Here is a 10,718-nt window from a genome sequence, read left to right on the forward strand (position 1 = left end):
GTGACAGTCAGAACGCTCCCTGGGAACCGGGCACCGGGTGACAGGCAGAACACTCCCTGGGAACCAGGCCCTGGGTGACAGTCAGAACGCTCCCTGTGAACCGGGCCCCAGGTGACAGAACGCTCCCTGTGAACCAGGCGCCGGGTGACGCGTGGCACCACAGCATTGCGTGTAACCCTTATATCAGCGCTGTGGAGTGTACCCTGCCATCTTCCCTATTTTACAGACGGGAAACAGCTCAGAGAAGTTAAAGATATTTAAATAGTCTGACCCTGGGACTATCTTGACGGTTTTGAGTTCGTCCTCCTCCCAGTAGGCTGCCATTTCTAGCCACAAGCATTTTTAAATCGTCTGTAGTGGTAGTCAGTGAGCCACGTTTTTGCTGAAAAGGAAACTTATTCCATAGGAATTTCCTTTCATTCTTTTATTCCTTGGGGTGCCTTGACTTGTGTTCATGAGTAGACTGATGAACCGGCTGTAGTTCTGAGATGGCACATACCTTTAGGCTGACTATCAACCTTTAGAGGAAGCTTATGATTTGGCTTAAATTCTTAAAGATCAATTAGTTTATTAGAAAATTAGGAGGGTAGTTTAGGAGTTACATAAATAGAGATTCTGCTTGGTTTATATTGTCTCCATAAGCATAAATCAGACCGGATTGAAATTGTTTTGTCTTCCTCTGTGTCTCTCTCCTACCACCTCCAGAGGGATGGGCCTGCAGATGGCTCTGTCCTGGGCACATGGACGGCACTCAGTAAAAGCTGGTGGGATGGATGAGTGACCGCACGGGGACTGTGTGCATGACGAACTTACACCAGAATCTCAAAGAATCTCTGCCTTTCCTGGCCAGTTCAGTGGAGACTTAAAAATAAGCGAGCAGGCCTCCTACTGACTGACTTCTTTTGTAAACAGTCCCTGGATTTTTCTGACTGCAGTGCTATGAAGACTAAGCTCATGGGTTTCCTATACAATGTGGTCCAGTTTGCTTCCCCACAAGGTACTCAGGACCCCGTGAACTGTGCCACAGATGTGAGCTTTCTGGTCACACAGGGAGCGGGGCGGCTGTGAAGTCTGAGTCTACACAGTCTGAGACTGTGTCACGGGGAGAAACCGTTCAGCGTTGCTGCTAAATTGAGAGACTCGGGGTCACGTACTGGAGATTATATTATTACGGTCATAGTAAGATATAGTTCCGAAACCTGAACAATTACATGTTTGGAAAGTTCAGCGTGTTAAAAACCAGGGTGGAACTATATTTCTGATATTTTTTAGTTAATTATATTATACCGTGAACCCGAGTTTTATAACTCATTCTGATGTTAATTTACCGGGGAGTTCATCCTCAACCAGTTGTTCATTTGGTGACATTGAAAAGGCGTTTTCAAGCCTCATCAGCCTTTTGAGGAGAGAAATAAATCTTGCCAGTGCTTTTGGAAGCGCCATGGAAATGAAGACACTTGCTTCCTGTACGTCACTGTTACAGGAGTTTAAATTCCAGGCGTGGGTTACTGAATCCCCGGAGGCTGTGAGTGGCTTTGGTGCTGGTGACTTTGCACCTTGTAGGCCGTCTGCTCAGCCCTGAGCGAGCAGGCCGGGCCCCCACGCTGGCCGCAGTGACACTGCTTAGTGGTCCAGGAAACAACCCCGACCGTTCTCTTTGTGGTTAAGCTTTGTCTTGCTTTGAAGGCAGCACTGGCTCCCCAATATCTATGATTCCTCCCAGTTCCCCACATTTTCTGGTGGCGTGGAGCTTTGTCTAAAAGAATTCTAATTTTTTCCTCCTTGCAATAAAATAGATAATGATGTTAATTCCATGCTCTGATCGTTAGTTGTGATTTCGCTGAGTACATAACCACATCCCTAGACAGAGGGAAGAGGAGGTACAGAAAGTATCCAGAAACTGGTTCAGGCCATCGCGCCCAACCCGGCTCTTTCCATTAGGGATTCTGGAAGATGAAGCTGCCTCCGTCTTCAGAGTATGCAGGGGTTAAGGGAAGGCGTTATTATAAAGACGCATGAGCACGGCCTGTGGACACTTAAAAGCACATACACCACGGAATTACGACCTGACCTCTATAACCAGACTTTTATACCCCAAACCGACTGAGCATGAGACACTAAAATCATTTGAAACCCTCCCGTTAAATATTTAATCTGGCTTTCCTCTTTCTCTCCTCCTCCCCCTCTGACTCAGCATAAGGTCAGGATTCCTTGCTGGTCATAACAATAGATTTACTTTACAAATACCTCTGTGAGAGGCCAGAAGCCCTCAGAATCAATCGGTCGTTTTATCCAGACATACCAACAATCCCTTGATGGATTACTCAATTCACTTATATGTGGTTGTATTAATTATTACCTGATACACTTGTTTATGGCTACACTAATTATTGCTCAATACACTTACATATGGTTATATTAATTATTACTCGATATATATGGTTTTACTAATTATGTTCCTTGTTTTTTCTTGCTCTCCTTTCTGGGAGGCTCCAGGGAGCAAGTCTGCCGGGCCCCAGAGCAGGGCTGCTGGCCAGGGACCTCCCAGCCCAGCACTGCTGTGGGAAGCAGCTTTGGCACGTTGGGTGCTCTGGGAGACTGTGAGCTCTGGCCAGCAGAAACCAGGCCTTGCTCACCCTGGGCCCCATCCCGTCACCAAGCGCATATCCAGCACCTCCAGGTGCCACGCACCAAGACGGGCTCTGGGGAGTGCAGGGTGATTATGGAGATGTGTTCCCCATTCTCCAGGAGATTCTGTTCATCAGGAGAGGAGATGTGAGGAGCTCAGTGACGGTGCTACGTGTTAAGTGTTTCATAAGGACGTCCTGATAAAACCCGTGACATAGATTCTTAGCATCTACTCTTTGCTAGCAAGGGAACAGAAGCCTCACAAAATCATCTGACTTGTCCACCAACTGTGATGATGAGATTGTTTGAATACAGGCGGTTTGGTTTAGAGTTTGAACTCTTAACCTCTCAGCCTAGCAGTGGTAATAAATGAATGTCTTATAAAATCATCAGGAAGGGAGGAGCTGCCTGCTTTCTCTGGAAGACGAGGTGAGGTGACAGCAACTTTTCAGAGTGGCACGTGGAGTTGTACCAGGCAAAGAACAGGAAGGAGAGTCCAGGCAGAGGCAACGGCTTGGGACAAGCACAGCACTGAGAACGCAGGACCTGAGAGTTTATGACCAGCTGATGGGCAGGGTATGGGATTTGGGAAAAATGAAGTTTTTTTTGGCCAGTTAGGGGAAGTTATGGAAAAGTGAAGTTTTTTTTGGCCAGTTAGGGGAAGTTATGGAAAAGTTAAAATGTAAATCTGGAAGGTATCTAATCAAAGGAAGCCTAGATTTATGTTTCTAAGTCTAATGACAGCCAGAAAAATTGCTCAGACAGAATAGAAAAGATTGGTAACTTCTCCTTCTAGGAAAAACAAGGAGTCTTGGAGAAACCCCAGATTTCAGACTTGAGGGACAATGTTGTCCTGGAGGACGGTTCATTATAACCCTTTATAAAGGGTCTCGCTGAGTGGGGTTCATTATTGTTGTTGCATGTTTTTGTTTGCCATGGCCAGAATGGCGGAGCCTGAGTTAGAGCAACAAACACTAAATTTCCTGTTAAACTTGGTGAGAGTAGAAGTGAAATCAGGGACATGTTGTCCAAGCTCCTGGGGATAACACCGTGGGGGAAACAGCAGTGCACATATGGATTAAACATATTTTTCTGAGGTGTAGGAAAGGGTCACTGATGCAGAGAGGTCAGGGAGGCCAGCAAGGAGCAGGACTGGTGAAAACATTACAGAAGTTCACAGAACTGTGCATCACAGTCGCCAGGTGGCGTGAGAAGCGGAGCAGACCAAGTAAACATTGACAGGGAGACAGGACACTTGGGGTGGGGCATCCGACAACAGCTCTGACGGCTGTTCCAGAGGAGAGTTCTGAAATTGCTCTGCAGGGTGGACTAGGAGCTGGTGCACCGCTTCTGGAGGGGGAATTACTTTGAAGGAGACCACCGTGTACTCAGCAAAGAGGCATGTAGCACTTTCTCTAGGATGAGTTCACAAACTTAATTGTCATGCCTTGAATACTTTACTATTATAACAGAATGGTTACAGCTCAGACCTGTGTTTAGACAGATAGACTTGAGGGAGTACACAGAGTTAATGGTGATGACTTTTGTCCTGGTCTCTATTTTTTCAATACTCTTCAATATACTTCATTTGTTTTCATAATGGAAAAAGACAGAGACTTAGAGCCTGTTCATTTTGGACTTAATGTTTGAGGGATCTAAAATATCAAAGTGACAATAAATAATAAACAATTGGAAACAGGCTTGGAATTCAGCCCTGGGCTGGAACACCTAGACGTTCAGTGAATGTTAACTGAACGGAAGCTCTGGCCCTTTCCCTTCCCCTGGGACAGGACCCCTGTACCCTAATGAAGTGTATTAGAGTTTTACCATCATTTGAACTTATATGGGCTCATCTTAATGGGAGGGAGAAAAATCTCTTCCCTTTTGCAACTACGAATCTGAAACAATTGAGAGGACTGTCCTTCCCTGAATAAGAGCAATCTTAATCATCTAATCTCAATGCCATAGAAAATGCCTCATTGCAAGCATATCATTTCATAACATTTTTTTCTTGTACGGAAGGAACATTGATTGCTTTTCTTAATATCAGTATCATTTTTCTTATGTAGTAATTCTTATTCAAGGGCTAAAGTTTGCATTCACTATTTAAAATTTTTTTTGAGATAGTCTCACTCTGTCACCCTGGGTAAAGACAGAGTCTCACTCTTGCTCAGGCTGGTCTTGAACTCCTGAGCTCAGGCAATCCAAGTGCCTTAACCTCCCAAAGTACTCGGATTACAGGTGTGAGCCACCATGCCTGGTTTTCAAATTTTTAATGAAATAAAACCCAGTGGGGGAGGGCGCCTATGGCTCAAAGGAGTAGGATGCCGGCTCCTTATGCCAGAGGTGGTGGGTTCAAATCTGGCCCTGGCCAAAAATAAATAAATAAAAATAAAACCCAGCCTATTGAGCTTTGATGGACTTTTGACAATGTAGATATTTTCTAGTTAGAGAATTCGGTTCATTCATCTGGCATGCCGTATGCTGACTGTGCGCCTGCATGTGTTTTGGTTTAAACATTTTGGGGGGGGCGGGGGCAGAGTAATGTTTAGAAGGAAGTATTGTTTCTCATTGTTGCTGTAATAAATTGGAGACGTGTAAAGTGGGGGTGGGGGTAACATGAGGTGTCACCCTGGTTCCCATGAGGACAGGTCCACGCACCCCACCTGCACACATGGGCTTGATGGTACCTGCCCAGTGTCTGTGACCACACACGCATGTGAGACCATTTCACACACTAGTCACGGGGGCTGGTGCTTTTCAGAGCCCAGCTCTTCTGCAACCTCTTCAGACTGACTAGCGGTGGGAAGGAAATGGTGCATTTCCAGGTTATTCGCTATACCACAGACGGTGTGGACTAACACAAAATGAACAGACAGGCAGAAATTTGGGGTATTTTGGTATCAGGAGGCAGCCAAGGGGCAACCTACTGAAAGGAATTCCTCACCAATTTTTCACAGAGTCTAAAATTCCCACTGGGAGTCTTAGATTCCCCAAACCTGAGATCCGTGACTTATACCTTATAATGATGACTAGAGGAATTACTCATTCCTTAGTGGCTGCTTCATTAATTCCTTCAATCCCACTAGCAGTGTGGCCCCTGAGACAAGGGACCAGGGAGGTAAGTTAATACGCAGGTGACAAGACAGTAAGGACGTAAGAAAACCCCAGACCAGAGCACAGACGGGCCCTTCAGGCTCCCAGATCACCAGAGGCCAGGGCAGCGCGAGGGGCTTGAATCAGCCACACCCTCCTGCATGGAAGTTAGTAGAATAAAGGCCACAAGACACCAAAAGAAAGGGGAAGTGACATGGCCTCTCAGTGTCTGTAACAGTCGTGGTGTGTCCACGGTTGGCAGGGCTAGTCCAAGTGCCCTGTGTGTGTCATCGCACTACACACACAGCCACCTCAGGTGGGAAGTGCAGGGCCGCGCTCATCTTACAGACCCGGGACTGAGGCCCCGGCGTCCTGGGCACTCTGACCGGCTCCCCAGTCCTTGCTTTTACGCCTGTGTTACTCTGCCTCTCAGACAACCTTTATGTAAGGCTTCAGGGCCTCTGGAGAACGGTGGGGGAAAAGTGGAAGTGTGCGCTTGGCAGAGCGCGTTCCACCCAGGGCCAGGTGGCTTCTACCTCGTTTCCTGAAGTCTTATAAAATACGGACCAAAGAAGTGCCTGCCTGTTCTGAGAGACTCGTGGGGGGCCTGGAGGATCCTACAACCCTAAATCTTCAGTCTCACCCTAGGATGTTTTCTTGAGTTGAGGCTCATTGAACCTAAGGGATTTGATTTTGTATTGTTATATACACACACGCACATTACACACAAACGTATATACACACACACACACACACACACATATTTGGACTTTGTACCTGAAATGTGGGTAAGAATAGGGTTCCTTGGTGGCCTTTGATCCCATTAGAGAGTTCTAAACTGGTGACTCGGTCCTTGAATGAAAGCAGGTATTAGAATGACACCAGGCTGCAGTCATAGGAGATTTGGGGTGTAATGTAGACATCACGGGAACCGAGACTCGGGGAGCATGAACTGAGTTTCCTTTGGCTTCCTTTGACCCCTCCTGACTTTCCTTCCACTCTTCAGTGACTGTTGACGCCCATCTTCACAGAGCAGGGACACAGCGACCCCTGAGGTCCCTTCCTCCAGCGGGGGTTGGGAGGCTGTCAGAGCCTCATGTTGACGCCCATCTTCACAGAGCAGGGACACAGCGACCCCTGAGGTCCCTTCCTCCAGCGGGGGTTGGGAGGCTGTCAGAGCCTCATGAACAGCAGCCCCCTCCTCAGCTCTCCTGGAAAACCCAGCGACAGATGCTGCTGATGGGTTCGAGATTCCCCAGGTTCCGGCTCTACTCCACCGGCTCCTTCTCACACTGTTTCTCTTCCACGAGTCTTCACTTCATCACGTTGGCCTTTTTTGACGCCTGTCCCAGTAACCTGTGTTTGCACATGCGCTGGGCCAGGACGGGGTGAGACTGACGGTCTCCCTAAATTCTGCATCCTGGGCGCCCACTTGCCGAGTGCACCCCAGACACAGTCGTAGAGCTGGCCGGGAGATGGCCCTCACTCCCCACCTGACGGTCAGCAGGAGACATGTGCAGGAGCCCATGGATGTCGTTAAATTGTCTCAGATCATTGGTTACAGATCATTGCCACACGTTTTTCCTCATTCTCTGTAGCTGATTACATAATGAACTCAAAAAAATAAAGTAGTCAGTCATTTGGGTATATGATTTTATTTAAAATAACTTACCGATTCTGCTGAAAACAATGTTTTAATACTCCCCTATCAAATTCTCAGAATTAGTCTAAGGTAGAGCATTTTAAATTCTGTCTTTTACCAACTGGATAGAAGAATGAAACTCTCTGCTCTTCTGCCTTAATAAAAAAAATAAATAAATGCCAAGGTAAAAGTATGTGGACCTCAGGTGGACTTATATCTTACTGCTTTGAGGGTGCTTTTCTGGCAGTGTCGGTAGCTCAGTGGGTAGGGCGCCAGCCACATATGCCAAAGTTGGAGGGTTTGAAGCCAGACCAGGCCAGCTAAAGCAACAATGACAACTGCAACAGAAGAATAGCTGGGCACTGTGGCACACGCCTGTCGTCCCAGCTACTTGAGAGGCTGAGGCAAGAGAATGACTTAAGCCCAGGAGTTAGAGGTTGCTGTGAGCTGTGACACCACGGCACTCTACTAAGGTCAAAAGCTTGAGACTCTATCTCAAAGAAAAAGGAAAAGAAAAAAAGTGCTTTCTTAAAATTGTAGTCAATCACATCATTATTTTGAACAGGGAGAGCTAATTTCCCCATTGGCTTCTGAGTTAGATTTGGGGGCTCACACTGCAAAGCTTCAGGAGGAAAGCAAGGTACGAGATTTGATGCTTAAGGCCGCAGCTTCTCAGCCAGCGTGACGCTATCTCCGCTTCCTCTCTCTGCCTTTGGCAAAGTCTGATTCGGGTGTGGGGAGCTGCTCCCCCAAGCCTGTCCACTTGTTTGCTCTTTGCAGCCTGTGGGGACCCTGTGTACTGTCCATTTGGCTGGAGATATTTATTACATCGGGGCCACGCTGGCTGTCTTATCGTATTACACGTATTTTCCTCTCTTCAGGCAGTAGATTTGTAAAGATGTAAATAATTTACCAACAAGTTTCTATTAAAGCTTTTAAATATTCTTTTTTAATTTTTTTCTTAATTATAGAGCAAAGAGATTGCATTCCAACTTCATGAGGATTTAATGAAGGTTCTCAATGAGCTATATACGGTAAGCATATAATTTTTCTTATTTTGCACAAATTCTGGAGTTAGGGCCTGGTTTGCAGAAACACTGCTCATTTTAGAATTTATTCTAAGCCAGAGGGTCAGTGGATACCCAGCTGGTTGATGTATGTGACCAAGAGGACAGATGCTACTGTATTCCTTTGTAACTCCTGCCTAATTTAGACAGACTCAAGTAAATTGAATGCATATGATGTGTGTATGCATTGTATGTATGTAACTTAATCTACTGAAGTATAGACACCTCAATTCCAAAATATTTTTTAAATTGTTTCCATTCTGGGACTTGAGAAATTTAGAGTTGCTTTATTCTGGTGCTTTATTATCTTTTTTTCCCCATTTTAGTACAAGTAATTGTTTGGCTAATGACATATATACTAAAATTACTTTGAGGGTATTTATTTTTCCTCCTTGCAATAAATTACTTTTTAATTTTTTTGCATTTTATTGGGGTACTGCATGCAATCATAAGAAATTAAATAATTTAAAACTATTTTTTAGAAAAACTAAAACAAATGACATTATAAATTGGAATTATTAAAATGCCTATGTAAGGTAAAATTCTTTTTTACATGTAAAGATTATGTTGCTAAATACAAATTTATTTGGGGGTGTTTGAAGACTTTTTTTAAAAAAGAGAATAAAATAACATAATGAGAACTGAATAATATTAGTTTATACTAATGATAGATATTTGCATTTTCACTGTACAATGAAATTTGTATTTGAATTTTTCTTGGAAGCAAACTAAACCTGAAATTTATTGTTGAATGTGTTTCTTGATTTAACAATTCCATTTATTCCCAAAAAGTTGTGTGTGTAATATACAATTTTATGAATTAAATTTGTGATGCTCCATCAACATGTACCAATCAAAGGAACCATAAACTAAATGCTTACAAAGTGAAAGATATTTTTATAAAATGAACTTCCTGCATTTACGCGTGTGATAAATCTGCATTTTTATAGAGCACATTGGCGACGTCTGTCCACGTGAATTGAATCGAGGGCCTCTGCACATTAACTCTTCCTTGAGACACTTTTATTTCTGTGTCAGCCTGCAGAAGTCTTGTGTCATAAGGTTACAGCTGCACACCAAATCCTAACCAAGTTGAGTTTTAGATGATAAAAGCCAATTACTAGCCCACACGTTATGTGGTTTGTTAATTTCTGATAACCTAAGCTATCAGTCATTTCTGGAGGCCTTATAATTTAAAAGTTAAATGATCCTTGTGCCTGGGAGACTTTCAAAGACAAACAAGTAGAAAGTCTGTGTCATCTTTCACGAACTAGGTTAAGGTGAGGACTTTCTGGTACTTTCCTGTGGTTCCTCTGCTTGGGACTTGTTTTACCTGGGATTATAAATGAGTCCTGATACTTACAAACTGAGTCTCAGTCATCACAGCACCGTGGACAGGGGCCTGCTGGTCATGGTCTGGGGCTAGTCATGGTCACAGCAACAGTGCAGAGGTCAGCCGGGTCACCAAATATAAGAGACCGTCTGGAAGTGCTGTCTCAGGGAGGGGCGTGTGTGACACACACAATGAAACCTCTCCTAGATCCGGCCTGGGATTGGATTTAGTCCGTCAGCAGACTCAGGGGGTTTGATCAGCGAGCTGACAGCTCCTCAGAAGTCTTACCAATCTCAGCCTGGAAGCCTGAAGGAGCAGGTTCTGCAGAGGGCACCTGCGCCGGAGTGCCCCTCAGAGTCCTCTCCCCTCTCAGAGGCAGGGGAGGAGGAGGCAACGAGGCTTTAGTTACAGCATCTGTATGTTGCTCGGAGCTGCTTCAACCAGAGGGCAGCTCAGCCACGGCCCGAGAGCATGTTCCCAGGGGAGAGAACCTCATGGCAACCTGCTCCCCTGAGACATGTATTTAAATGATCTGACAGGTGTAACTCACCGGGCTAAAAAGTGAAGAGTGAACCAAGAGCCTCAGACTCATCTTCTCACCCTAATTTGCTAATGAACTTGAGTTGAGTATTTGAAAGCAAGCTAATGGCTAGAATTAGCAGGTCCAGGGACACAGTTAAGAAACCTGGAGACGACTGTGCTATATTGGAGCAAAAACCATGGGGCTGTCAGTCGGCAAACTTGAGTTTGAATGATTGCGGTTGAGTGGTGCTGGGGAATTATTTAACCTCTGTGGGCATCTGTGTTAGTCTCTGTGTGTGTGTGTGTGTGTGTGTGTGTGTGCACTGAGTGACTGCAGGGAGTTGTTAGTCTGTGTGTGTGTCTGTGTGTGCACACTGAGGGACTGTAGGGAGTTGTGTGTCTGTGTGTGTGTCTGTGTGTGCACACTGAG

At 45.3% G+C, this 10,718-nt stretch overlaps 1 protein-coding gene across 1 annotated transcript in view; it reads left to right on the forward strand.

Annotated features, from left to right (window-relative positions):
- Positions 1 to 10,718, forward strand: part of SRGAP1 (SLIT-ROBO Rho GTPase activating protein 1) — a 281,123-nt gene that overhangs the window by 158,916 nt on the left and 111,489 nt on the right. The window contains exon 4 of the mRNA XM_023518412.1: positions 8,338 to 8,400. Within this exon, the coding sequence (XP_023374180.1) occupies positions 8,338 to 8,400 (63 nt within the window). The remainder of the gene's footprint in view (positions 1 to 8,337; positions 8,401 to 10,718) is intronic.

The sequence above is a fragment of the Otolemur garnettii genome, unplaced genomic scaffold, assembly GCF_000181295.1.
Source record: "Otolemur garnettii isolate 467f Iridium unplaced genomic scaffold, OtoGar3 scaffold00138, whole genome shotgun sequence".
In the NCBI taxonomy this organism is placed as follows: Eukaryota; Metazoa; Chordata; class Mammalia; order Primates; family Galagidae; genus Otolemur; species Otolemur garnettii.